At 46.0% G+C, this 27,031-nt stretch overlaps 3 protein-coding genes and 1 long non-coding RNA gene across 6 annotated transcripts; 2 read left to right on the top strand and 2 right to left on the bottom strand.

The window, feature by feature from the left end:
• Positions 1 to 9,771: 9,771 nt before the first annotated feature.
• Positions 9,772 to 10,819, bottom strand: LOC306800966. Its single transcript, XR_013773953.1, has 2 exons — positions 10,550 to 10,819; positions 9,772 to 10,162 (listed from the first exon to the last, which is right to left on the bottom strand). It is a non-coding gene; the product is annotated as an uncharacterized lncRNA (long non-coding RNA).
• On the top strand, positions 10,223 to 13,430 carry CBY1 (chibby 1, beta catenin antagonist). Of its 2 annotated transcripts, none has more exons than XM_079303512.1 (5): positions 10,223 to 10,469; positions 11,016 to 11,135; positions 11,758 to 11,863; positions 11,948 to 12,063; positions 12,886 to 13,430. In XM_079303512.1, exons 2-5 carry the CDS (start codon positions 11,058 to 11,060, stop codon positions 12,964 to 12,966), a joined length of 381 nt encoding a protein of 126 aa, XP_079159638.1. In that variant the 5' UTR covers positions 10,223 to 10,469; positions 11,016 to 11,057; the 3' UTR covers positions 12,967 to 13,430. The 2 variants fall into 2 exon arrangements, with proteins under 2 accessions (XP_079159638.1, XP_079159639.1); XM_079303513.1 differs by lacking the exon at positions 10,223 to 10,469 and adding an exon at positions 10,601 to 10,619.
• A 127-nt stretch (positions 13,431 to 13,557) lies between these two features.
• TOMM22 (translocase of outer mitochondrial membrane 22) lies at positions 13,558 to 15,472 on the top strand. Its single transcript, XM_079303509.1, has 4 exons — positions 13,558 to 13,718; positions 13,819 to 13,937; positions 14,234 to 14,351; positions 14,745 to 15,472. Exons 1-4 carry the CDS (start codon positions 13,608 to 13,610, stop codon positions 14,817 to 14,819), a joined length of 423 nt encoding a protein of 140 aa, XP_079159635.1. The 5' UTR covers positions 13,558 to 13,607; the 3' UTR covers positions 14,820 to 15,472.
• Positions 15,473 to 15,694: 222 nt separating this feature from the next.
• On the bottom strand, positions 15,695 to 26,803 carry JOSD1 (Josephin domain containing 1). 2 transcript variants are annotated; one of them, XM_079303511.1, is made up of 5 exons: positions 26,444 to 26,803; positions 25,108 to 25,897; positions 19,763 to 19,891; positions 19,454 to 19,648; positions 15,695 to 18,121 (listed from the first exon to the last, which is right to left on the bottom strand). In XM_079303511.1, the coding sequence occupies exons 2-5, from the start codon at positions 25,290 to 25,292 to the stop codon at positions 18,022 to 18,024; spliced, it is 609 nt and encodes a 202-aa protein (XP_079159637.1). In that variant the 5' UTR covers positions 25,293 to 25,897; positions 26,444 to 26,803; the 3' UTR covers positions 15,695 to 18,021. The 2 variants fall into 2 exon arrangements, with proteins under 2 accessions (XP_079159637.1, XP_079159636.1); XM_079303510.1 differs by lacking the exon at positions 26,444 to 26,803 and adding an exon at positions 26,251 to 26,391.
• Between the last annotated feature and the right edge of the window lie 228 nt (positions 26,804 to 27,031).

Raw genomic sequence — 27,031 nt, 5'->3', positions numbered from 1 at the left:
GCAAGGCATTATGATTTGCTTTTCTATTATTTGTATTCCCTCTGGTGCTTATCTGAACAGCAAAAAAGGGAAGATGGAACAGGCAGCTGTGAGATGAGGGAGAAAGATAGGGAAAGACTGCCTCGGCATGGTGTGGCATCAGTTTTGCCATTTGGTGGACTGTCACTGTTCCTGAAGACAGAGGGATTTCTCTGGGACTGAATGCAAATACAGGGGGCAGAATTTGTCTGGCAGCAGCCAAACACATTGGTTCATAATAAAAAAATGAGAGAGAAGCAGCAAGGATTTGTTGCAGGAAGCTGAGTCAGAAAACTTGGTTTAATTCAACTCATGAGAAAGGAAGTTAAAACAAGAAAATGTTTCAATGCTGGAAAACACAGGACTCTGTGTATGTATTCTTCACAAAGACATTCTGACTTCTAATGCAAACAAAGTTGGAAGTACTGCAAATACTGTCTTAACTGTTATGGCCAAAAAAGTCAATGCTTCTTTAAATTATTCATGCACTAGCACTGAAAATGAATCTGAAAAAGACATGAAGCAAAACAGCTTTATGCACCAGACATAGGACAGGAGTTTTCAGTGTTACAGCTGAAAAAAGCATAATTCATTGAATGTCTTTTTTTCCCGTTTAATGCATTCCAGCTCAAAGAAGCTGAGGGCTTCTTTGTCAAATAGAGTGAATAATGACTTTGAGTACACTGCTCTGTTTTGTACTCAGGACAACATTTTTATTAACATGATTCAGAAAGAAGAATGTGTTTAAAGTGCAGCTGATAGAAAATTTTAAATTTTTAGGTCATGGCAGATTTCACTGGTCACATAAAAAAAAATTATGTATTGCAGGAACAACATTTTTAGATTTGCATTTGGAAGAAATTCAGCACTGGTATTTGAGACATTTCTTCATTTAAAAAAACACCAAATTTTGAAGAGCATCTGCTTGAAAAACTAATAAATTTAACAGTCTTTCCACATTCCTTATCAGTTTGGAAAAGCTTAGGTTTTCTAGCTTAGAACTGAACATGCTCTTCCTTTGGCCAGTTTTCTACTCTTGGCTTTTCCTGCTGCTTCCAATTGAGTTTATATGTAAACCACAGATAAAAACCCCAGTCTTGTTCCATTTGTATTCCATATGTTTGCCAGGTTATTGGCCACAAAGGATCATAAGCAGTCTGTTTTTCAGATCTCAAAATTTGGATAGGCATTGAGTGCATCATCATGGAGTTATTTTTAGATTAGAATAATATTTAAAGGTCTCAGGAATTGTAATTGGCTTTAAAATACTGTTTCCTTGATTTTGCTACAATAGAGCCTTAATTTTCAGTGATGGTCCAGCTAATAATTTTCTGCAATCTCAAACCTTAAGAGATTCATTAGCCTGATTGTTTTTTTTTAAATCCATTGTTCTCCTTTCCTTGGATTACCATGGTTTCTTTACCAGCCTTACTGGAAGTGAGTTCTTTATTAAACATTTCTGTGCCTATATCTGAAAAAAAGCTGTTAATCTCTCCTTCTCATGTTTCTTGTGAATTGGTGATTGTAAATGACATATCTGTGGTTCTGAAGCTCTGTGCAGGTGCACAACTCCTACTCAGTAACAACTCCCATTGGAGTTCAATATACTCTAGTACTTTCTACTGCAGTCTTTCTTCCTATTTTGTCTGTCCTCCACTATTGTTCTTCCACTGGATTATTAAGGCAGCACATCCTATTTTAACAGTCAGGCAATCCAAGACAGAGGAATAGGACAGAATTTCTGAGACCAGAGTTCACATATGACCTGTGTTCAAATGTTTGATTTCAATTACTGAATTGCAGCCATGAGCATGAACTGTGCCTAACTGACCAGGCACAGTTCCCCAGCCTCAGCTATCACACGCTGCTGATGCAGCACAAGCAAACTGGAGATATGAAGCTGAAGAGAACAACCACCATCTTTCATCCCAGGCATTTTCTAGAAATCACTGAGTAGTCTTGAAGAACGTTTTCTAAAGTAAAAGCATCTGCAGATCAACTCAGGGTTCTGAATTGTCTGGGTGAAGGACATTCCTGGGTATCATTTCAGAAGGAATTCAAGTGTATTTGAAAGGATAGAGGATGTGCTTCCAAAGCAAGGAGTAATGTCCTCTCACCCATTCTTCTTAGGAAGACAAAAGGGTTTAAGTGGTGATGGGTCAGGACCTTACTGGCTTATGGGCAGAATCTGTGAGACAAACTGGCAAAAAAGCAGCACTAAAATGTGCAAAGCAATCCCATTTCCACCCCACCTTTACATGAGCAACTGCCCTTCAGAATATTTTTTTTGCTTTTTTGGTTTTTTTTTTTGGTTTTTTTTGTATTAGAGGGTGTATATGGGTGCCAACAAACCAGCTATGTCAGCAGGAGAGAGAAAAGTTAACTCAATCTATGACATCATGTCCTATCCTTCTCCAAACACTGCATCACCTCTCTAGGATGAGGTGCTATTTTTAGTCCTCTAGTTTCGAACAGATGTTGAGATTGCTTCCAAATGCTTTCCTTCTTATCCTTTTCAAGCTCTGCACCTGGTGTGTGGAGGTCTGAAATACTAAGTATTAGCAGTCCAGATTCCCTGCTCTTAGCACATGTCAGTGAATCCAAAACCTAAGGAAGCTATTTGCACTACTTAGGCATGCAAAGGAACACACACACACAAAAGCAGCTTTGATGGGTTCCAGCTGTCTGGGATTGACAAATATATACACATCTGTGTATAACACTCTCCTGATTCACATATGGGGAACACATATTGTAGCATAGTAAAGGCCTTCACAGCAACAAGCCTGAAAATTCTTAGTAAAACAAATAGTGTTGAAGCTTTACCTCCCCATTATATACCTGGAAAAGTCACTGGTTTATATTTTACTTGTTTGGACTTAGAGGATTTGCTTGTTTGATGTGGATGGTACTTTCTAGAAGCTTGTCCACATCTCAGTTCCTTCAAGAGAAATGAAGGGCATTAAAAAATCCAGTAATTTACCATGTTGTTAGGATTAATGCCTTCATTCTCATGCACTCCCTTTAAAAAGTCTGGCCCATCCCCAAGTGAAACATAGCTATCTCTAGGGCAAAATACAGCAGCACTAGTGCTAGCAGCACCACAGTGGACTCATGGGAAAAGGAATAAAGGCATCATCTCCAGTTGAAATGGCAGGAGAAATTTCAGGGTCATAGAAGGCAATTGTAGGCTTGCAAAATACTTATGACACCAGGGAATGTCCTTATCTAGTAAAAAGCAACTGATGGAATTATTCCATAGAGCTCACAGCCAACTCAGCTGTCTCCAACAGAAACAAGTTTAAGATGTTTCTTCCTTCAAGATTTATTGACTCCATAAACTCTTTTCACAAAATTAACAAATCATAACACACTCGTGTGTTTCAGTCTGCCAGCCTGGATAGAAAATGACACTAGCATCACGTGGTTATTGTATTTTTCCAACACAGTTTTATAAGCAAGCTAATTTTTTCCCAAATTCCATTATAATTCCTTAGTGAAATGTTTCCCCCTTGCCAATCCATGGTGAAAAAGCAGCACCAGTTAAAGGGCTTTTCCTAACATGCTGTGATGGCAATGCCCTGCCTGTGGCAGGAGGAATGTGGCTGGCAGCACAGCAGTATCACTGGGATGATACTTAAACATAAGCAAAGACAGGGATTCCAAAAAATAAAAAGTGACCTGGATTACATCAGCATTGCTCTAATAGTGACTATTAAAAGAAAAAATAAACCAAACTCAATTCAGCTTGGTCAAGAGAAGCCAAAGATTTTGCTTTTACTTGTTGACATTTTTCCTTTTCCCTAAAACACTAACAAAAAGCATGTTCAAAATTCCCACGGTTTTCTGTTTTGCTACTTTCTATCCACCTACAGTGGTCATGCTGTTGCATTATACTCCATCATCCAGATTATTCAGGTCTCAAGATATCAAACCAGGAATTAAATCAAAAGCTCATAATTAAACAGTAAAATTTTAGTGGTGGGCACCTGCAGTTCCCATTGACTGCAAAATAAATGCTTATTATGAAGCATATTGGAAAGTGTCACTACTTGCCTAAGTGCCTAATATCAAATTAGGACATTAGTTTGGATACTGCAATTCCCATTTTTTACCAGCAGATTATCCTTTTTTGCAGCCCATTGCACACTGGCTCACCTGTCCCGATTAATACAAGCTTTCCCGTGTTCTACACCAGGCTTGACATCCTGACATGATCCCTGGCAACAAGTTATCACTACCAGTTGTTTAATCTTGGAACTGAAGTAGCACATTACTTCAACTGTAGATGAATGAGTGAATTGTGAGAACAGCCTGTCTGCTGACCCATGAAAACAATTTCCCTTTCTTTCAGAGTGACAAGATTTAAATCTTCAGAGACTCAGATTTTCATTTGCTTTTATTTCCAAAATGAATCAAATTACACAGATGTGTGAGCAGGGAACCAGTTTCTAAGCATGACATGCCTTCCCTCCCATTTAAAAGATGAGATTCTTTACAATATTTAAGCACTTAGTGTGTAAGTCAAAGTTAAGTATAATTTTCCCTGTACCACATTCTTCCCTTACCTGTTTTCTCAAGGAAATCTTGGATTTTGGCTCTTGGATCTTGGCTAGCGAGTACAATACAGGCAGTGAGTGTTGACTGGGGAATGATGACCTGCAATAAACAAGAACTTCTGAACAGCAGAGGAAGTGTAAAAGGTGCTTGTAGGCCTGTGTTTGAAATTAGGGTGATAGAACATCTGCTGAGGACTTCAAGAAAGTCTTTTTGAATGGTTACAAGACAACACCGGTTTCAGGTCATGTGACAAAATGGACTAAAAAAACCTCAAAAAACAAGAAACCAAAAAACAAAAAATCCAACAAACCCAAACCAACAAACTTTTCAGTTATAGTAACAAGACAAAGTGTGCTGAGGAGCACATTCAGTGCAGGTAGCTTGGTGTGCAGCTGCAGTGTCAGCCACAGAGTGGGCTCTGGGTGGTGAGAGCCCCAGGCAAGAGGGCAGGAACTGGCACTGACCCTTTGCACAGCAGAGGCCACAGGACCTGTGGCACAGCCAGGTGACTGGACACTGAGACACAGCAAGAGCCAAGGGCTCAGCTGCAGGAGCCAGGACTTTGTCACTCACAGACTGGGAGGGTATAAAAACTCAGGGCTTTCTTTGGGGTCCCTTCTCAGAGGCACCCAGCTCGAGCTGCTATTTTTTTGTGTATCTCAGATGTCTGAAACTCTGCTATGGGAAATCCTGGTTTAAGTCAGTGGGAAAACCTGGTCTGACTGTTGGGAGTGTGGGGGATATAGGGAGTCAAGTGAGGTACCTGCTGAATGATTGGAGCTGCCCCCTGAGAAAGGGCTTCAGTCCCAGTGCAGATCACTGGTGATCTGTCATCTGCAATCCTCAAAAGCTTGAAAAGCAACATCATCTGCATATAAGCAGGCAGCTGACACCCAAAAGGACTTTCTGGGTCACACAGTCCATTGTCACAGTCGCAGACTCCACATCATCTAAAGACCACATTACTTCCAATTTTTGCATTTGATAAGACCTGTTTTCTCTCCCTTATAAACAACTCAGCAGCACAGTCCAAAAGCCAAACATCTTGTCTCCAGCAGCTGCCCGTGGTGAAGGGTTACAACTGCACTAAACATCAACTCATACAAAGAGACCCTTTCCCTGGCATTCCCTTTCCCTGAATCTGCTCATCAGGAATGTACTGACTGGAGGCTAAAACTTCATCATTTCCTGGAAAGGACATCTTAAGTGAGGCATGGAAACAAATGACTATGAAAGTAAGAGGCAAGGAAAAGAATGAAATACATATGTGGAAGCAAGCAAAGAGTAGCCAGGTAATAAGAAGAGAGTAAAATAAAGCTTAAAACAAGCTTTCACTGCTATGTGGGCCACACATGTTCTCTGAATGTTTGGTTTCCCAGTCTCCAAGGAGAGCCTTGTGGCAAACTCTGTCAGGAAGCAATGGATTCTCTCCAGAGCAACTCTCCAGAGTTGAGTGGCTCAGCTGCCTGTATATTTTGTGTAAACTCTTTCAAGTGAACAGTGTGGTCAGAATGGTGAGCAATGATTGGAAAACCTCCTCAGAAGCCTGGGAACTTTGCATATTTCATGCATGGCTTCATTTACACTTTTTCTGCTTCTTAGAGCAGAGGATACATGTTTTCCACGTTAGTACATATTAGAGAGGCCAAAGTACACAAATGCAAACAGTTATTTGTATGTATGTAAATTCAGGGAAGAGGGTAGGAACTGAGTTTAAAAGACAAGGGGTAACTCAGTTTGCAACTGAGGGTAACTTACAGCTTGCAGGAGCTCCATTTCTTGACAGGAGGGAAACTGTTCTCACCTCTCATCCATTCTGAAATTGCACTGCACAGCTGCGTCTTGGACTCATCAGTACTGAAACATAACCTTGGAAAGTAAGCAAGAAGCAGATATACAAGGCTTGACTCAGCAGTGAAGACAAAAATAAATAGGGTTTAAAGAAGAAAGAATGACAACTCTACATAGTTTTTGGTCAAGAGATCATGTACACAGTGTTCTTTTGAATAACAAAGTCTACATTTCAGCCAAAGTAATGACTGCAGCTTTGAAAAACTAATAGGGAAGACGTACGTGGTTTGGTAAAAAAATATGGACAAAAACATTTCTCCTTCCTCCTTTCTTTAAAGGTCTGGTTAGCAAAATAAAGCAATCAGAAAGAGTGTTAGTGCAGGACTTTTAGGACACTATAAAAGCCAGCTGTGAAAAGTGAAAGAATTAAAAACTGCTGAATAAGTAAGTAACTAAAAGAGGGAAGGCAGAGGCAAAGTAGGTGAAAGTGTATTTGTTGGGTGATAGAGGGCACACATGAGGGATTAGAAATATAACCTGTGCTTTACTACATTTTATTATTTTTTTAGGTTACTAAGATACATCCAGAAGACAGAGGCATGAAGTTTCCTGGCTATCAATCAGCTATTCAATGAAGAGTACCACCTGTGACAGACTCCATTATCTCCAAAAGTCATGGCATCCATGATAGTGGGATATTAGGATACTTGCAATAATTAATAGATGCCTGCACAGTACTCTGAAAAATCTCAATTTATAGGATAAGTATTAATTTCAGATTAGTCTTGTGCAGATGTGTTTCTCCACTTCGCTCTCCTTGTGTTTTCTTTGCCTAGCTATAAGCACTGCAACGAGGGCCTCCTGGTGGTGGAATCTGTGACAAGCAGGAGGAAAGCCCATTTCTTCACAAAGCAGTCTGGTTTGTGAAAAAAAAAAAAAAAAAAACCAAAAAACAGAAACGGCTGGTTTTTTTCTCTTGAGTTAGCTATGGTGAAATAAAGAAAGAGAGAGAGAAAAAGAAGTGTTGGCTTTGACAACAAAACATATTTTTGGTATTTAATATCTAGGATTCTAAAAGAAGGGGCATCATAGACTGCACAGCACTGAAGCAATGAGAATGACCTCACTGCTGAAAATTTTAATTGGGCAGGGAATTAATTTCAATATGCCAAAAAAGTTTTCGTTTAGAGATTTCAAACTCAGCCTGATTTAGCCCACCAGGTATTACCGATAGGTAAGGCTTCATAAAGATTTTAAAAAATAAATACTCTCTAAGTCTAGAATAAGTCTACTGAATTCACCAGTCAATGGTTTCCCTGTAATTACAGAGAACAATAATAATCCCACAGTGTATGTGAAAAAAAACAAGGGAAATGCTATGGAGTTAAAAGCAGCTCTGAGAACATCTAAGCTATAGATTCTCTAACACTTTTGAGCCAAAAAAGCTGAAGATGCTCCAAATTAGGCTACCAAGAGCAGCTTGGGTCTGTTCCAGAATTTCCACAGTGCCATGTGCTACAGCCCTATCTTCATCCTGTCAATCTCTCAGACTTCACTAATGTTCTCAAAGATGTCTTCCTGAGAACACAGGAAGCTTCCTTACACAATGACTGTAGCATACAGGTTCTTCAGCATTTATTGGGCTTTTGCAGTTCCTAAGTGATCTCTGTAGTTATTGTCTTGGGAGAAAGAGTGTGTGCTAGGTGTTCTTTTGGCCACAGAGTGACAGGAACAGAAGGATGCATACTACTACACCATAATGCTTTTAACATAACTGAAAATCATATGTCAAACTATATATAAATACATATATGTATGCATTTGCAATGTATTGAGAGACAATGCTAGAAACAGCAACAGTCAGTTCTTGTCTTGGTATCTACCTGATGTAGGTGGAGAAGCAATGATGAAAAGCTGCTGCCAAAATACCCATGTGCAGTGAGGAAATTCCATAGCATTTTTCAAGGAAATGGAGTCTGGCGAGAAATGAAATTTTGTCAATCCGTGCAAAAGACGACAGATTCCTGAAGCAAATCACAGCAGAAATCAAAACACTGAACCTCCTTCTCTTGGTCTCCAGGGGAAGCTTTTTGCTCTTGTTGACAAGCCCTACCAACTATGATACCATTCACACAGGTATTATCCACTGTGGGCACAGCAACCAGGCACAGAAGGAAGCATTCACCTCACATGCCAAGGCAGTGAGGATGGGCTGCCTGCCTTTTTCCAAGTCTCTGCTCCACAGAAAGAGGCAGTAAGAGAATTACTTTGAGACCCCACTGAGGTAGTTTGCATGAGGCAGTTTAATTTTATAATAATTACAGTGTGTTTCTAGAATACTCATCCTGCTCAGCACAAGGAGAACTCAGGCAACAACTGTCCTGAAACATACAGGTTTCTTCTAGGAAGGTGAACATTACTGAAAAAAAACACCCCAACCAAACTGAGCTCAGTCCCTCACTATTCTGTATGGTCTTTGACTCTTATAAGCACCCAGGTAAGCTGCCTTTATCTTCTCATTTCAAAATTGTAATTCTACATGCTCTCAGCTTTTCTTCCAAAGTTCTTGCCCTCATTCATCTGGACCTTTTCTTTTCATATTTCCTATTAATAAAATCACACACGTATGGTTATTAAATGGTGATAGAAACCACAACTACTTCACTGTTCTGAACAGTGAGGTTTTATTCTACTTTTATGGGTGTTGACTTCTACCCCCAGCCCATTATAATCACTTCTCTTGTTGCAAAAATCACTGATTTCCAGTGCACAGACTCTGGTATACTAGGTCAGAAGGCAACTGTTTCTATAGCATGTGTCCTGCAAGAACCAGATATTGGTTAATTGGACTACCAAAAGATACTGCAGCACTAGAGATTTTTCTTGTCTCAAGTCACTGGGTTTAACTGTGCTATTTTTCCAAATCACATTCCAAGCGAGCAATTTTCTGGTTCACTTAAGGCAGAGTGCCAATTAAGCACTCTGGGAATGAAAGACTATTAGATTTTTTTTTTTTTCCTGGAGAAATAATACATGTACAAACCAAATCAAAATGTTAGTGACTCTCTTCCTTTCTCCTCCTTTTATCTGCCTGCCTCTGCTTTTTTCCCCTCTTGTCTTTATTGTTCCCTTTTAAGTAAAAGCAGGATCTTAGTATCTCATTAATCAAAAAATTTTCAGGAAAGCCCAGGAAGTCCTCAACTAAGCTTTTTTAACAATGAAGCAAGTAACTTCAGATCTCTATTCTAACATTGGATAATTATTTTATAGTATAGGAGTGGCATTTTGCCTCTGTAACATAAAAAGTGTTTGCTGGTGATACGTGTTACACATCCATGCCATTCATTCAAAATATCCAAATCAACTGCCACTGCCACCTCCCATGGAATACAAGCCAGCAAGTAACACAATGAATCTAAATGTATTCCATCATGTGCTGAAAGGGAGGACTTTGCAATGCGCACGGGAATCAGGGCGCTGGGACTGCTTCAAAGGAAGGCGTGTGAGGAGCTGCTGCTGTGGAGTCACCGTCCCTGGAAGTGTTTGAGGAAAGACTGGACGTGGCACTTAGTGTCACGGTTACTTTCACATGGTGGTGTTCGGTCATAAGACAGCACTTGATGATCTCAGAGCTCTTTTCCAACCTAGCGGATTCTGCACGACGCTTTTCTGTCCAGCTCCTCAGCCATCATCCCCGGAACCCGTGCAGTCCAGGACGCCAGAACTCCTCCACTTCTTCTCCCACGCTCCCACCAAGAAGGGGTTCGCTGCCTCATGGCATGTAGTTATTTATCTGGAAAAACAAACAAACTATCCCCGCCAAAAAAACAATTTTAACAACTCTCCCAGACGATTCGAGCACTTTAGGGAAGGTGATAAGTAAAGCGCGGTGAGCACGCCACTAGTTCGACACAACGAGCAGAACCCGAGTCCCGAGCCCGCTGCCCGGCACTCCGCCCCCGTCTGCCTCCAGCACGGGAGGCGGAGCCGCGGATCCCATCGCCCCGGCAACGCGGCGGCCGCAAACCGCTCCGGGACACGCGGCGGATCCCACCGGCGGCGGCGGCCAGCGCCGGGAGCGGGCGCGGCCCCACGGAGAGGTGCGGCCCCCCCGGGATGAGAGCGAAGCTCGATGGATCAGCCCGGCCCAACCGCCCCCGCACCGCGGGGCTGACCCGACCACTGCGGCGCGGGGGGGATGGCGGCATTCTCCATCGGCTCCGCTCTTGCCCAGCCCGCTGCTTTCGCCAGTGAGATGCCGGGAGGGAAAACAGAACAAAGGAGCATCCCGGTGGTGGCGAATAGCGCCCCGCGGGGCTCCCGTGCCAGCTGCTCGGCGTGCCCGTAGGGTGGTACGGCCCGTGCGCCCCGCGGTGCCGGGCCGCGCGGCGCTGGTACCGGCGGGGCGCGGGGAGGGCCCGAGGGGAGGGGGTGACACCTGCACCGCCCTCTGTCACCCGCCCGGCTCGGGCACGTGGCGGCCGCGGTGCGAGGGACGTGCCCGTTGAGGGCCGGTGCTGCCTGGTGACAGTGGCAGGGAGGTGGCCGGGACCCCCTCCCTCTCCAGTTGCCATCTTGGCCTGAGAGCTGGGGGCTCTGCCTGGGGAGAGCAGCTGCCTTGTCACATCGCTGCTTTTGTCCCACAGCCCCGCTGTGTCTGTCCTGCTCCTTCAGGAGCCCGCCGTGCGATGCCTCTCTTTGGGAACTCCTTCAGCCCGAAGAAGACTCCCCCCAGGAAATGGTCCTCGCTGTCCAGCCTGCACCTGGTGAGTCCCAGCACCTGCAGATTGCTGCAGGAGCGCTGCCTCAGTGACAGAGGGGGGTGGCTCCTGCTCTGAGTGCCATAAACCTTACAAGAACTCCCAGAAAGTTCTTGGACACCAGAACAGACTTCCCAGGGCAGTGCTCACAGCACCAAGCCTGATAGTTCAGGAAATGTTTGGACGATACTCTCAGGCACATGGTGCAGCTCTTGGGGATGGTCATGTGCAGGGCCAGGAGTTGGACTCAGTGATCCTTGTGGGTTCTTTCCAGCTCAGTATATTCTATTATTTCAACTGTGCTGCTTTCTTCCTGCAATGCAGCACCATTCCTTATCATACATGAAGCTAGAAATGGAATAACTCAGGGAAGAATCATCATCACCCCACCTGCAGTCCAGAACTGTGTCACTGAAAACCTCTCACCAAGTGGTGTCCAAGTGCAGGGAGATGAGTGGGTTGGAGTGGGTGGCAGGGATGGCAGTGAGAGGAGCCAGTCCTCTACTGCAGCAGTACAGGGCCATTTGGACCAGCATCTTCCACTGCAGTGCCAGTCACTAAGAAATGGGAGAGCAGGGGGTGGCTCTGTAATTCTGTGAAACTCTTGAGTGTGATCTTCTCCCTGTAGATGGATAGATCCACCCGTGAGGTTGAGCTGGGCCTGGAATACGGCACCCCCACAATGAACCTTGCTGGCCAGAGCCTGAAGTTTGAAAATGGCCACTGGGTTTCAGGTAGAGTATAGCTCAGCTTGCTCTGGTCTGAAGTAGCCACAGTTGGCTGACAATCTGTATTTTGAGCACCTTCTTTCCTTCAAGAATCAGGAAGCTTCATGGGGGATCGCAGGGAACTGCAGCGCTTGCGCAAACGAAACCAGCAGCTAGAGGAAGAAAACAACCTACTTCGGCTGAAAGTGGAGATTCTGCTGGACATGGTGAGCCTCTGCCCAACTCCTGTCTGCCCATAGCAGTGGGGATGCCTGAGCAGATGGTGCTGGGTCCCCTGAAGAAGGCTGTTCTCACTGCACCCCACTTCCTGCTTTACCCTGCCCTGCAACACAGGTGTAATGGCAAAGTGACAGAGGGAGTAAAGCCTGATCCCCTCTGTGAAAAGAGGGGAAGCTTCCCCCCACATCAGTTTGTTGTGAATACTGTGACTGAGGAGAGGGAAGCCCCTGCAAGTGCCATATCTCCTGTTTCCCTTTCTGCACAGAATATGGCATTTTTCTTCCTAATCTGTCCTCTGCCCTAACTATGAAACTGAGCTACTCCCACTGTTTCTGGTCACAGAAAATTAAAGCTGTCATGAGGGGTGTGACATATATTCTATGTGCAAATCTATGGATGAAAGAATTTCCAGGAAATAAACTGAAATTCAACCTTACCCAGAGATCACAGTTTTCATGTTTAAAATCTAGAGCCATTCAGTGAATCAGAACACACATGTATTCTCAGTTAATAAGTGATTTACCCTTTATGTTGCTCTAAACAAATATTTTCTTTCCTCACTCTTCATGTGTTTTAAAACTGGAAAATGGCTTTTGTGGCTGGTACACTTAGCAGAAGTGCTAGCTGCTCTCCAGTTTTTCCAGGCGATCTCAGTGAAGCGTGACATGGCAGCTTCCCCCTTGCTCAACATTAACAAATTCCCTCCTGCAAGACCTGGCTTGTGGCTGTAAATCTCGTTTGTGCTGTGAAGTTGGGAGGGCCTCATGAGCCTTTAACTCACTGCTGCTGTTGTTGTCTGTGTGTTGCAGCTCTCTGAGACCACTGCCGAGTCCCACCTCATGGAGAAGGAGCTGGAGGAGCTGAAGCAGCATAACCGGAGGAAGAAGTGAACAAGAGGCAGCCAGGCTGGTCTGGCTGGGATGCTGGGGCTGGCTTGGGCCTCCCAGCCATGTTGGTACTGTGTGGAGGTACTTTGTTTGACAGGACCACGGGTGCCGAGACACCTCCAGCGTTGTGTGGCGCTGAGGGTACTGCCGATGGCTGGTTCGGCACCACAGCGCTGTTCAATAACACGATTTTCCTCAGAGCACTTTACCTTGCTACGTTTCCTCACCGCAGCCCAGCACAGGTACCCTCTCTCTAAGGCAGCCGGACGACAGGCGGTGAAGATGTGTCTCCATGAGGGCTGCTCCTCGCCCTCTCCGCTTACCGAAGCGGGGAGACCTGTGTCCGCTCCCCCTGCGGAGCCCGCGGGTGCTTGTACAAACCTCACCGTCTGCCTTGGGCGAGCAGGATGCTGGAGTTGCTCGTTCTGAGAGTTCTGCATATTTTACATAAAACCTTGCAATTAAAACCCGGTTCTGAGGGTGTTTGTAACGCGTCGCGCAGTGCTGCGGGGGCCGGGGCGGGGGGCGGCCGGTGTTCCTCCGGGCCGCCAGGGGTCGCTGCCTCGCCCGGGCTGCGTGGCGGGAGGGCCGCCGCGCTTCCGGCGGCGCTCTGGCCGCTGCTCCTTCCGTCCTGTCTGCTGGCGATGGCGGCCGCGGCGTCCCTGTCCCCGGAGGAGCTGCTGCCCAAGGGCGGCGCGGGCAAGGCCGAGGAGTTGGAGGACGAGCTCGACGAGGAGGAGGAGGACGACGAAGAGGTATCGGGGCAGGCGACGGGGAAGGCTGGGCGGGCGCGGTGACCCCGCGGGGGCGCGCAGGACCGTGTGGCGGGGCCTGACATGGTGATGCCGCCCGCAGCTGGACGAGACCCTGGCGGAGCGGCTGTGGGGACTCACGGAGATGTTCCCCGAGAGCGTCCGATCGGCGGCCGGGGCTACGTTCGACCTGTCCCTGACGGTAGCGCAGAAGATGTACAGGTGAGGGGGCGGCGGGCCGGGCCGGGGCCCCTCGGAGCGGGCCTGGCGGGCAGAGCGGGGCCGCGGGGCCGCTCCGCCGCCTTCCGCGGAGGCTTCGGCCGCTGGTAGCGCAGTGCGGGGCCTGCGGGGATCGGCAAAACGGCTTTTGTTTATGGGCGGCTTGGGCAGGGCGGGGATAAGAAGACACCCCGGAGCTTGGGGTTGGATTTGGAGGCAGGTTTATGGTTGACGCACGGGAGGGAAACGCGGGATTGTGCCAATAAGAACTGATTCCTAGGGTTCTTTCTCCTTGACAGATTCTCTAGGGCAGCTCTGTGGATTGGGACCACCTCCTTCATGATATTGGTTCTTCCTGTCGTCTTTGAAACCGAAAAACTGCAGATGGAGCAACAGCAGCAGCTGCAGCAGCGACAGGTGAGGCAGGAAGGCCGGCCCTCTCTCCCGGCCCTGCAGAGTTGGCTGCGAGTGCCTGCACCTCCCACTGCTTCGGGAGCCTGGGGAGAAGGGGGCAGCCTGTTGTAGACTGTGGCCTCACTCATCCCACCAGATTCTCTGGCTGGATGTTTTAATTGGACAATCCTGCTGATTCCCAGTGTCAGGCTGGCAGCAATCCCTGGCAAGCACAGCCTGGCTTTCACCAGCTGAAATGTGCTCTGAAATAGGGGCTGTGGTCAAGCAGTGACCTTGGCTGTTGCAGCAGGCCCAGGACTGGTGCTGCTAAGTGCCACCAGTACCTGTGGGAGGGGGGACAGCATGGCAAGGCTGTCTTGTGTCCTTAAAACCCCTCACCAATTGTTTTCTTTGCAGATCCTCCTCGGACCCAACACCGGGCTCTCAGGGGGAATGCCAGGGGCCCTTCCTCCGCTGTCTGGGAAAATTTAATTTGTGGAAGCTGAGTTGGATTCATATCAAGTGGGAAGACCTTGCGATTATGATGTATTGAACTGTTGATTTGTTGGGCCAGGGCATTTTTTCTTTTCATTTTTGGTTCTCCTTTGGGACATTGACCTGTTCATAACGAGGGAGGGAAGCCCCCCTCTGGACCTGATGATGGCTCCTGTCTGCATCCCCCTCTCCTTTAGAAATCATGAGTATTTCCTTTTATTCAATCACTATGCCATAACCAGTTACAGACTTGGACCAGAGGAGCTCCTCTGCCAGCTTCTTACCCCCACGAAACACCCTGGGGCACAGGTCAGGCTTTGAAAAGCAGCAGTCAGACACAACAAATGCTTTCCTTCCTGATTTGGAGCTGAAGGACAGTGGTGGCAGGAAGTGTGACTTTCCCAGCAGAGGAAGGAGGGGTGCTGGTGGCAATCAATACCCCGTGGAAAATACTCTTTGGGAAGATGCATCTGCAGAAACACTTTCACTGCAGCTGTGTGTGTGTGAGAACCGAGGGAGCAGCAGGCCAGGTTTGAGACGATCACATCCACGCAGATTCTCTGCCTCATAAAGTAGAACAGACATCAGCTGCGTATTTTTTTGTATGGAATATTAAATAAATCCAACCTGAGCAGTGTGGTTTTAATAGATGTCCTTGAGGGAGGCTCAGTTCTTTCAGAGCTGCTGGGGGATTTCTGGGTAGAGATCTCTCCATTCCATGCACAGCCTGGCAGTGCAGAAGGGACTGATGTGGCTTTGTCACCTTCAGAGGGGTGGGGAAGCCTTGCATGGCTTAAGGGAATTCTCTGGGAGGTGATCCTACCTCAGCACCAGTGTCCCCCGTTCAAGGTACTTAACTCACAGAAATGTGGTGGTTTTATAACCAAAGAAAAAAATTTATTTATCCTTTACATACTTTGTTACAGAACAATTCAATTGAACATACAGAAGTGATAGGACATTTATATGGAAACTTTTTTTTTTTTCCATTTTTAATATTTGGTTAAACAAAATACATCTCTGTAAACAAACCCAAGACAAGGCTCTAACAAAACCAAACAAGCAAGGAAACAAAGAGGGGCTTCCCCGCTCCCGAGCAGTGGGACTGGACCAGCTCACCCACCCTCGGGCACAGCAGCTCACCTCCCAAGGGGATGTGATCATACACTTTCCCTTTACCTGAGCAGCTGGATCACACTGTTTCTCCCCCGGGAAAGCAGCTGACATACAAGGAGAAGAAAGCAGCCCCTAAGTATTTTAAAACATCTTTGCATATTGTGCACTGATCCATTGGCTTGCAGTTTCCATGCAAACAGGGTTTTTCTCCAAAGTGCAACTTCAATCAGCATAGAAAATGTTGCTGTTGAGATTTTTTTTTTCCCCTCTTGAAGAAATGGCTTCAAGTTAGGAGCAGAATGCCTGCAGGCTGAACATCCTGCCTGGAAAGTGTTTAAAAACTCTGCCAGCTGGTATTGGTCATTGGAATGTGTTACGAAATAGACTTTTTAAAACATAAGAGCCATTTGCCCTTGACTGTGGGAGGCTGTGCTCAAAGGACTGCCAAAGTGCTTGCCAGATGTCCAGGGGTCAGCAAACACCATCGTCCTGTCATCATGTGGCCTCTGTTCTCTGTTGGGACGGTGCCACTTTGGTGGTCTCTCGGGTTCGAGCACCTGCTCATGCATTTGCAGAGCTCTGAAGAGAAAAATAACTGAGAAAAGGTCATTACAATCCCTCCTTTCACCACCTCAAACATCAGTAATGAGAGTTTCCTGCATGATGGAACAGGATCCTTCAAGCTCCATCACGTCCCAGAGGTTGCTTTTCAACCAAGACATCTAAAGATGGAAGCAAACAGCAGCTCAGCCAGGAAGTGCTAAACAAAGTCAGTTCCAAATTCAGCGTTTCCTCCTCCTGCTGCAGAAGGCATGGCTGAGCTACAGCTCTCCTGGGTGACTGGGAAACAGCTGGTGGAGATTCCTCTTACTGTCTCCGTGTCTAGTCTCTCTTCCCCATGGAAGGCAGGAAAAAGCAATTCACCCATTAATGGAATGTATGCTGGCCGATGCTAAAGGAGAGGGTGGTTCAACTACCAAGCCAGGGTGTCTCCAATGCCTGAAAGTTCTGGTGGACCCTCTGCAACTCCCACACCAGTGGATGGTAGCAATAAAAGGGAAAAACTGACTGCTATAAAGGCTCCCTCTCCTCAGCCCATTTTTGTTTTATAACTTGACCTCTTTCAATTCATGTGACATCCATGACTGTGAGCTAGACTTCTGGAGAGAGGAAAATAAAAGGGAATTCAGCTTTATTCGTCTTCAGCTTTATTTCTCTCTCCAAGGAGCCCCTAAACTACTGGGTGACCATGCAGAAAACCAAAATAACTGTCAAAAACTAGTAAAAAAAAACCTCACCATAGCATGAAGAAACCCAAGCAGACTGTGGCCTCTCTCCAGTCCAGAAACTTGATACTCCTCAGTCAGCCTGCGCTTGCTGTTTCCATGTCACCTTGCCCAGACACACTGCCAAACAACCGCTCACCACATACAAAAATCCTTGGAGACCCTGGGGAAGAATCCTCTATCTAACCCAAGAATTTCTTGGAAGATGACACTGGTTTTATTATTCTTTCCTAATTCCTGGCACAAACCAGCCCTAAGAAGTAGAGGGTCGTGCTGAGCACCGTACCATTGCTAGTGTTTTGAGTGTCCTGAGAGACCTTTAGGAATTGCAAATGTCTGCACAACAACTTGTTTTGGAGGGAAAGAACTGCAAAGAGGTGGCAGCATGCTCAGCCCCTGCTCCTTCCTGAGAAGCCCTGGAGGGAGCAGTGTCCCACCACACGCAGCCTTGAACCACATGGGGAAACAGAGGCCCGGGGTTTCCAGGCACTCTTTCCCCCAACCCAGTTTTTCAAGAGCATGATGATGCCTTCCAGCTGGCCAAAGGGCACTGCAGCTCTTCCACCTTGCAATTAAAGTGACTGGCTTCCAGTTTCCTCTGCTCTGCCCTCAGGTCTTCCCCACCACCACTCCCAATGTCCTGTGCCATTGCCCTATTGCACCGAGGAGGGAAGAGAAGAGCCTAACAAAGGAAATTCCAGACGAAGAAGATTCGGGGCACCTATTATCCAGGTTTTAGGACATCAGGAGTTTGATAAAGGGGAAGAACTGTAGTGGGAGGACAGAGTTGGCCCAGGTCACACGTCAGCTCTCCAGGTCTGATGTGCTTCAACCTCCTCTGGCACCACCAATAGGAGTTCACAGTTCTTTCCTCTCAGCTGGTGTTTCAAAAATTTCCTATCATAAAGAGAAACAGAAACTATTACTGAATGTAGAACTTTGTCATCTGCAGCAACAACTAACTATTCAGATGTGACAAGAAATGGAGAAAAACCCCACTGTCTTTAGTTATTTTATGACAGAAAAATCCCAAAACAAGTATTAAATTTGCCCCAATAAATCTCTACCCAGAAAATTCTCATAATCAGACAGACATTATCTTAACCTCATCAGAGATGAGTCTATATAGATGCCACTTTCTTACTTTCCATGGTAAGAAAAATAGAATTAAAATCAAGTTTAGTTTCTTCATATTTCCAAGATCAAGAATTCCACCTTAATTTAAAATAATTTCAACAAATCTGAGAAAAAATATATTTCTTGTAAAAAAAGAACACCTCATCATTTAGATGTCCTTAAGGAGCAGTGTACCACTTGGTCATTGGACAGGTTTTTTAGCCCCTTTCTGCATCTAAGCTTTTTTTAATACCAAACTGGGATTACTTCCAATAAATATGAAAACTCAACATTTTCTCCAATATATTTTGGTCCAGATTTCCAAAGCTCCCAGTGGAGAAAGCCCTTATTTATTGCTGAAGAATAACACACCTACGATAAAATCCACCAGACCCTCTGCACAGTAGTTTCATAAGAGAGTTACTTTACTCCAGAAATTCACCAAAACTTGGCATGGCTGGCTCTGCAAACACTGCACATGTGCAATCCCTATCTCAGAACAAGTCTAGTCAAGGAAGTAAAGCTTAATAGGATGGCAGCATGATGGAATGGAAGCTAAACAGCAATCAAAAGCAGGTGAAACTTTACAAAGTATTTACAATGATCATCTTTTGTTGAGATTGAAGAGGGAAGGGAAGCTACCAGAAAGGCAGTGTATGCATACATAGGAAAAGTGACTCCTAACAAACAGCTCTTTACTGCTGTCAGGGATAAGGCTGCACTTTTAGTCTGGAAAGCCTTTTGATAGAAACATACAGATTGTTATTGAAGAGGCAAAGAATGCTGATACTGTAGTGTTGGAGGAGGGAGCAGGGCACAGCACATTGTGTTGCAGGTGTCACCCAGTAATACCAGAGGTGGCCTCTACCTTCACCACTGATAGAGCCAGACACGTGAGAGGCCAAGTCAAGCCCTCCTGAGCTCATGCAGACACCGCTGCCAAAAATCATTTCCCTAGCTTTGCACAAATGGGGCATAAATCCAAGTGAATGCAAAAGAACTCTATTATTCTCAAATTTTTACTCTTGAAGGTTAGCCATACATGTTTAAATAACCAACTGTTTAAGGACAGACTTCTTACCCCCAACAGGGAAGGATTAGAGGAAATCCTACCTGAGCTCACTTTCACCTCCAATCCACTCGGGCACCTTGAGCTTGGAGTCGAGGTTGTAGTAGGTGCCTCCCACCTCCCGCACACAGATCCAGTGCTGTCGCTTGAGGGGGAGCTTCAAGGGGCCCCAGCAAAGGCTGGAGGGCAGATTCATGATGAAGCCCATCACGTTAGACAGGGCAATGGCATTAACATCCCTGAAAGAGTGCAGAACACAAGACATCAACCAGACTATGTTCTGGTGCTTTCACTTCAATCTCTCATTTTTACAAGCAGTAGCCACCTCTAGAATGACACAACTTCTCAAGTACCTGCGCTTATCCCACCAAACTGCCTCGTAGCCTTTGGTCTGAAGTGCTGCCATAATCACGTTCACGTCATAGTTCCCATTCCCCAGCATGCTCTTCTTGTGGGGGGTCACCATGGTGTTGGGAGACAGCCTGCAAACAGAAGAGGAGACTGCTCTAGCAGGTATTTGCTGAACCTGTATTCCACAACTGGAAAGGGGATACTTGCTGTGTAACTCATTTTCAGTGGTTTTGTGTTTAAACACAAACTATTCCACCCTCCTTATCCATCAAATGGGCTTAGGGAACTAAGAAATAAATTACTAATAACTTTTATGTATAAATCCTCCAAAAATCCTGCCTTTGATACAAAAGAAATCACAAAGCTCTTCCTCCCTGACCCCTTGAACTGATACTTCTCAAGGATGCTTCAATCATGATTTTTCCTCAATTTACAGTTGGAGTAAATGCCAGTTTGCTATTTAGGACAACAGCTATTACAATTTCAAGAGTTCAACAGCCAACAGCAGTCTTGAAGACTGGATGAGAAAAAGAGGCAGGGGAGGTTGGCTGCAGGAAAGGTTGTTATTCCTCCTCCACTAGTAAATGAAACAAGTATTCAGACATAAAGCTGTGAAGATACTTGGGCCTGGGAGCTTTCCAAAGTGTTGCTGTTGCTAGATGATAAAAAAAATATCTGTTGCTGTAGGTAACTAAACAGATAATCCTCATGCAAACAAATCTCTTCAGCTTTGACTTGTAAGTTTGCTTAGATATTACTTGCATTACTACAGCATCTAAAAATGCAGAATCACAGTCCATTGCATTCATATAATTGCAGAATGTCCTGAGTTGGAAGGGATCCACACGGAGTCCAACTCTTGGTCCCAGACAGGACAGCCCTAAGCATCACAACGTGTGCTTGACAGCATTGTCCAAGCACCTCTTGAACTCTGTCAGGCTTGGTACTGTTACCACTTCCCTGGGCAGCTTGTTTCAGTGCCCAACTACCCTCTGGGTGAAGAACCTTTCCCTAAAATCCAACCTAAGCCTCCTCTGACAGTGCATCATGCCATTCCTTCAGGTCCTGCTGCTGGTCACCAGAGAGGAGGGATCAGTGCCTGCCCCTCCACTTTCTCTGATGAGGAAGCTGTGGGCTGCTATGAGGTTACATGCCAAAATATACAACGGTCTTTGCACAAGTTCAGATAACGGATGTGAGACATAACATGGAGACGTGTGGCAAAAAGAGACACTTCTCCAGTTTTATGTTCCCCCCTGCCCCCGCCCAAGAAATTTTGTAAGGAGGGAAAACAACAGGATGTACTATTATGAAGATGACAGCAGGAAAAGCAAGCACAGGGGAAACTTGGAACAGAGAACAACACAGTCACGTAATGCCAATCCAAAGAAAGCCAAGCCACAGATGAGTTCTGTTGTGATGAGTTGCTCTCTCCATTAATAAGGACTCCATTAATTCTGCTAGTGCAAAGTTCAGATTTTGTATCATCCAAACATCTGTATTTTATCTGCCTCCTCCTCCTCCTGTCAACTCCATCCCCAAAACTCCTAATGTTCCTGCACATTTTTCCCTCAGCCTTTAGCACACTGCATCTTCTGCAGGCATATCTCATCCACTGAAAATCCCTCAGTCCTTCTGCATTCCTGCCCTTGTTACCCAACAAATTATATTTTTTTAAAAAGGTGTCCATGCAGCAGTGGCAGAAGATGTTGGAAAATTCTTTTTAACTTTAGCACAATAGTGTTTGATCCCTAGATCTGTGATTAATGCTTTGTTTTGTACTATATAGTACTTTGTACAAATGCCAGAGATTAATGTGGCTTTGTGTTAACTCCCTACATCTGTGACTAATAGTCTTGTACCAGCTAGTGCTTCCTTATTTACCTATATCAGCAATTAACATGCACTAGCAGATGTCTTAATTTTGAGAACTAGTTTTGAGAACTTAGTTTTGAGAACAAAGATAAGAGTCCCAGGGCAAAGAATGATAAGAGAAGTGCATGGTGACCTGACAACATACTTGAGATAGTCTCAAGGTGAAATGATTCATTAGAACCATAAATGGGAAATTTGGGGAATGGGATGTTCCCAAATGATGCTCAAAGACCTTCATAAGACCCCTACTGATACCCCTATAAATCCATGAAAATAATTATCATATATGCATGTATTCAGGAAATACAATGCATTTGTAGTAGAAATGCAGTGAATATATACTGGTTTCATGCATATAACCTGGTCTGCTTATATGACTGGTAGACTGCTGGGTGCATATTAGGTGGAGCGACCCCCATGCACCCAGCACACTGAATAAAGCAGTCTCAGCTTTCTTGCCTAACCAGCTGTGGAGAGCTTATTTCCCAGTTTTCAGTGACACCCTGACAGCATAAGGCATGTGACAAGAAGAAAGCAGTGGACTGAGTAGGGAGTTTCAGAGCAACCAAGGCTAGAGAGGCTACAGACAGGTAGCCTTTGTCTTCAGCTGTGAGTTCTTCTGCAGTGGAGCAGTCTGTAGCAGAACAGTTTGGGAAGTGTGTTCACTATAGAACAGAGAGGAGTACACAATACCATAGTAAGAGGAAAAGTTGTTAATACCCACCATGGGGGAGTATTTTACCAATCACAGAGATAGAACCTGCAGCTTGTCACAGCTCTTCCAGCATATCCATAAAACAAGATCATTTGGCTACAGCTCATCCCTCAAGATCATTGCTTCAATCTACCAACTCTCCTGAGTGCAAGTGAGCAAGGAAAACCTTACAATTGAGAGAGCCCTTTGGGCTGCAGAAGCACCCTCTCATGGCACCATTTTCCAGAGACAAGTTCATTCAAGAGTTGAAAGAACACATTTATGTTTGTTCCTTCACATAACTTCCAGAGCACCAGAAATTTGATGAGGTGGCCAGCATGGGCAACAAAAAACTGGCACCTGTGAGCAAACTTGTCCCAAGAAGCACCTCAGCATCTTGACCCACACATACCCAAGCAGAACCCACAATCATCAGCTGAAGTATTCTGACTAGGCAAGGAATTAAATTGCTGGTTTGGGCTTTTTTATCAAGCCACTGAGCTGAGAAAGACTGACAAAGTTGGACAGAAGTCCAGGTAATAATCCTCCTGATCTTTCTACATCAGAAACTTTCATCAACATGTTGTCTTAACACAAGGGGCTCCAAGATTCCTGCATGCAGTTGTCTTTCCTAATCAGGTCTCAATATGCAGATTCCAGTGAAGTGAAGAGATTTTGTTTGTATCTCCACGCAACACTTGGAACATGCAATCATACTTCCTGCAACAAAAGCACCAAAAATATCAAAAAGGTATTTCTTGTTTTAGAGGAAAGAAGGGGGAAAGACCACAAAATCAGAGGGGTGCCCAGATCAAGTTTTGGCATATGGTTGAGATGATAATCATCAGACTACCCTGGCCTTACACAATAGGATGCAGCAAAAGGGAAGCTAATGATTAAGCAATGTGGTTCAATCATTCTCCAATGAATGTGGTAAAAGCTGGAGAGCTTAAGTTTATTTGTGGTTTTGTTACCTTGTCAACACCGAGTTTAAAAATCAGATCTCAACATTTTTGCATATTATTAAAAATATTCATCAATCCTTTATCAATACACAGAATGTGAGTAGACACAGGAAAAGACAAGTGACACATAAGGCAACTAAGTTCATGCTTCTTAAAGGCAAGTCAAAGAGCTACACACAAGTAGTCAACCAACAGAAATAGAAAGGCAGTGGCAATTCTTATGGATAGCTTATAGCTCCCCCATTTCTAAGAGGAATATTCATATGCATTTCCATATTAACATGGGGCTGAATCCATCTGTGTATCTTGATCTGAATATTAGGATGCAACAACTCCAGGACAGAACAAACTACAAACTCTCCTTTCTAGGTAAAGAGGTCCAACAATATTAATACACAGTCTTTTTCTGAGAGGTTTCATGCTGCACACTAATTCTGTCTCAACAAACGCAATGAAAGCCAACTAATTAGATCATCACACTCCTTCTACCACATGAACTGCCTTTGTTTGCTTCAGGCCAAGAGCAATCCAGCTGTGATTGAGATTCTGACAATTGCTGCTCTGGAACAAAACCACAGTGTGTTTACACTGGACAAAAAGTGCCTTAAGCCGGCCATGGACCAGCTCCACTCCACCAGCAGGAGTTTTATCTACAATGCTATAATAAATAGCATTTCAATCTGATACTTGCTATTGTCCTTCACCACATTCTTTTGCCAAAGACAGGCATGAGTTTGATGAGTCAAGTACCAGTTTCATAATTTGCAGTTTTCAGGAAAGCAGCAACAGGCTCACAGCTCCCTGCTCATCAGCACACGTACCATGACTGCCTCATCCCACAGCACGTGCTGCCATGATCTGGGATCTCCTACCTGTCACCAACACAAGATGCTGGCAACTGCTGGTAACAGGTATCCAACCATAACTTACAGGAAGTTTACAGCATCTGCAGGTCGAGTATCAGAGGAAAGCCCTTTTCCTATATCACCACTTAGCTTCATCAGTGCTGGGTCACCAGAACTTATACAGGCTCACACCTTTATGGAGAATTTCCATAAAGCATCAAAACACCATGAAATAAACATTAAGCAAAATATGAGCTATTGCACAGGCCACATAAATAATTTACATTCATTCCTTTAAAACTCAAACCCGCTTTATTAATTATCTGAAGCTCCTGGGAAACATTTAGCAATGCCACTGGAAACAGGCATCCAGCTACTGAAATTAAATCCAGTTTGAAAGAGTACAGAGTCTTGCTTCATGGGAAAAAAAGCCCATAATATTTGAAAAACTTCACTGAACGTCTTGAATAAGGAGTCACTCATTTGATAAAACTCCTAATTTCTAAAAAACTTGTAAGTGTTGCAGTACTAAGTCAGTAAGTTTTTATGATGACCTGTTAGTCATTCCTGCCACCTTCATGCTCCCAAGGCAATCCCCAAATCTATTATTAATATCTAGGTAATTTATCTACACAAGGCAGAGGCAAACATATGGAAGACAGGTAGAAGAGGCATTAAGGTGAGCAGATAAGAAGAGAGCACTCCAGCCACATGACAGAATCTGCAATAAAGGCCTTGGACCCAGGCAACCAGAACAGGTTAAGAAACAAGTAAAATGAGAAAGAATATTTGCATGGAAGAGAAAAAAAAAAAAAGTCTGGGGTAAAAAAAAACAAGATACATTCAGTTCAAAGCAGTGGCACAGTCTGAATCCCTCTTCTTTCTATTCCCCCCCAGATAACACCCAAAAATTCCTCCAATCAGCAGAAGACAAGGGGAAGCTAATGGCAGTACAGGGAGCATCCTACCTCTGGAAAATCTCCTGCAGGGTTTCCCTAGTGAAGGCGTTGCTGTCCTGGAAGACATTGTTGAGGGCGTGGAGGGCACACAGCTCCCTGCGCTGCTTCTCATGGTAAATATGCTGTGGCGGCGGCTGCGATGGCTCTGGCGATTCCGATTTGGTCTTGTCACCTTTCCATGGCACACAACTCATTTTCTCGATGGGTGGATGGGGAGTAGGTGGTGAAAAATTAAGGAGGCTGAAGTTTCTGCCCCCACAGTCACAACAGCAGCCCACTGCCACTTTCTTTTGTGGGCTAGTGCTGCTTCCAGCTTACAAATCCTCCTCTTGTGCTTCAATTTATTCAGTAATTGCCTCTGACAGCTGGTTTTAAAAACCACATGAAGATCTGCAACCTCCCTCCTCCCATACCCCATAAAATGTAGTATTTCCCTCCAGTCCACAGGAAGAAAAAAATTAAATGTCAAAATATACGATTCTCCTTAGTGTCAAGGTAGCAGTTGGAATTTATCACACCGCTCCTTTTCTTCCATCTCCTTTGGATATTAAAAAAGGTACCCAGACCAGGTAACGAGGAGTGGCCCACCCTCAAAGTGCCAAAGGGAAGATGAAGCCGGCGCCTGGTACTGCCTATAGGAGCACAGGGTGGTTAAGCACTTATCAGCTGCATTCCTCCATTCCTTTGGGAACGACTGAATCCTAGCAGGAAGATGCCAACAGCTCGGGAAACCACTTCTTGTTAGGCCACGAGAAACCCAAGTCCAGGTTGCGGGGAAGGCGATTCCTCACAGGTCACCCTGTGCTCCGACAAAGGGAAGTCTCCGTTAGCAACCAGAGGCAGCACAAAGCCCGCAGGAGCCAGGGCAGGCGGGACCAGCCCCACGGCCTGCCTCGCACCTTTCCACCCCGCCCCTCTCCACCCTGCGCCCTCACAACCACCACCAAAACAACAACAGCGACTCCGGCGGGAGCCGCTTCCCACCACCGAGGCCCAGCGACCCCCGTAGCCCACCGCGCTGAGTAGAGGCCCCTGTCTAACCCCCACCCAGCCCTTCGGGGCTCGCTGCCGGGCCGAGGCGCCCGCCCTTCCCCCGGGGAGGGTTGGAGGGGCCCCGCCGGGCCGGGCCGGGTCCCGCCGCCGCCTCCTCACCGCCCGCTCGGCCCCTCGGGCCGCCCCGCGCCGGCGCACGCGCGCGCCGGGCCCCGCTCGCGCCACTCTCGCGCACGCACGCACACACGCGCGCGCGCGCGCCACCCCGCCCTCCGCACGCGCCGACGTGGGACCCGCCCCTCTCTGACGTCAGCGGTAAAACTAGTCGGGACACCAGCGAAAGCGGTCTCACCGCTCGCCGAACAAACAAACGAAAATCTTTCCCCGGCTTCGTTCAGTGCCACAAGTTGGCGCTAGTGGCGATGGTTGCACAAGCGTGCGTGTAGCCAGGAGGAGGAGCAGCACAGGCAGCTTTTCCCGCCATTCTGCAGGGGTCACCTGCCAGTCCGCGGAGCCCCTCAGCCAAGGGGGGTTTCCTCCATGGCGCTGGCGTCCTGCCTGGCGGGCTCGCGTGTCGAGCAGGTGTAGGGGCTTTCTGTTGGGAGCTCGGGCGGGAGGGGCGGGGTCCTTTGCAAACCCCCGGAGCTGGCGGCACCACGGACCGGGACAGCAGGTCCCGCGAACTGCAGGGACGCCAGGCGCGCTCCCACCCCGTTCCATTGGCTGACACAACTATCAGTAAAAAAATCTCCTCTCTTTCATTGGCCAGCCTGAGAGAACGCCCGCCCGCCGGGGCGGGCTCTCTTGCGGCACTTAGTCCCACCCAGGCCTTTGAGATCCCTTATTCGATTGGCTGTCCAGGTTGTTTATCACTAAGCCCGCTTTCCTATTGGACAGCTGGCCCGGGACACGTCGAGCGGGCTCTGTTGTGTGTGTGTAT

Source organism: Erithacus rubecula (genome assembly GCF_903797595.1).
Source record: "Erithacus rubecula genome assembly, chromosome: 4".
Classification (NCBI taxonomy): domain Eukaryota; kingdom Metazoa; phylum Chordata; class Aves; order Passeriformes; family Muscicapidae; genus Erithacus; species Erithacus rubecula.
Note: the sequence above shows the minus strand (reverse complement) of the source record. Positions and strands in the feature narration are given on the sequence as shown.

Coding starts and splice junctions, on each gene's coding strand:
- CBY1 (XM_079303512.1), top strand. CDS start 11,058: ATGCCTCTCTTTGGGAACTCCTTCAGCCCGAAGAAGACTCCCCCCAGG. Junction 11,136..11,757: donor CGCTGTCCAGCCTGCACCTG/GTGAGTCCCAGC, acceptor TTCTCCCTGTAG/ATGGATAGATCCACCCGTGA. Junction 11,864..11,947: donor AAATGGCCACTGGGTTTCAG/GTAGAGTATAGC, acceptor CTTTCCTTCAAG/AATCAGGAAGCTTCATGGGG.
- TOMM22 (XM_079303509.1), top strand. CDS start 13,608: ATGGCGGCCGCGGCGTCCCTGTCCCCGGAGGAGCTGCTGCCCAAGGGC. Junction 13,938..14,233: donor GTAGCGCAGAAGATGTACAG/GTGAGGGGGCGG, acceptor TCTCCTTGACAG/ATTCTCTAGGGCAGCTCTGT. Junction 14,352..14,744: donor AGCAGCTGCAGCAGCGACAG/GTGAGGCAGGAA, acceptor TTTTCTTTGCAG/ATCCTCCTCGGACCCAACAC.
- JOSD1 (XM_079303511.1), bottom strand. CDS start 25,292: ATGAGTTGTGTGCCATGGAAAGGTGACAAGACCAAATCGGAATCGCCA. Junction 19,892..25,107: donor CTGCAGGAGATTTTCCAGAG/GTAGGATGCTCC, acceptor TTCTGTTTGCAG/GCTGTCTCCCAACACCATGG. Junction 19,649..19,762: donor GTTTGGTGGGATAAGCGCAG/GTACTTGAGAAG, acceptor GCACTCTTTCAG/GGATGTTAATGCCATTGCCC.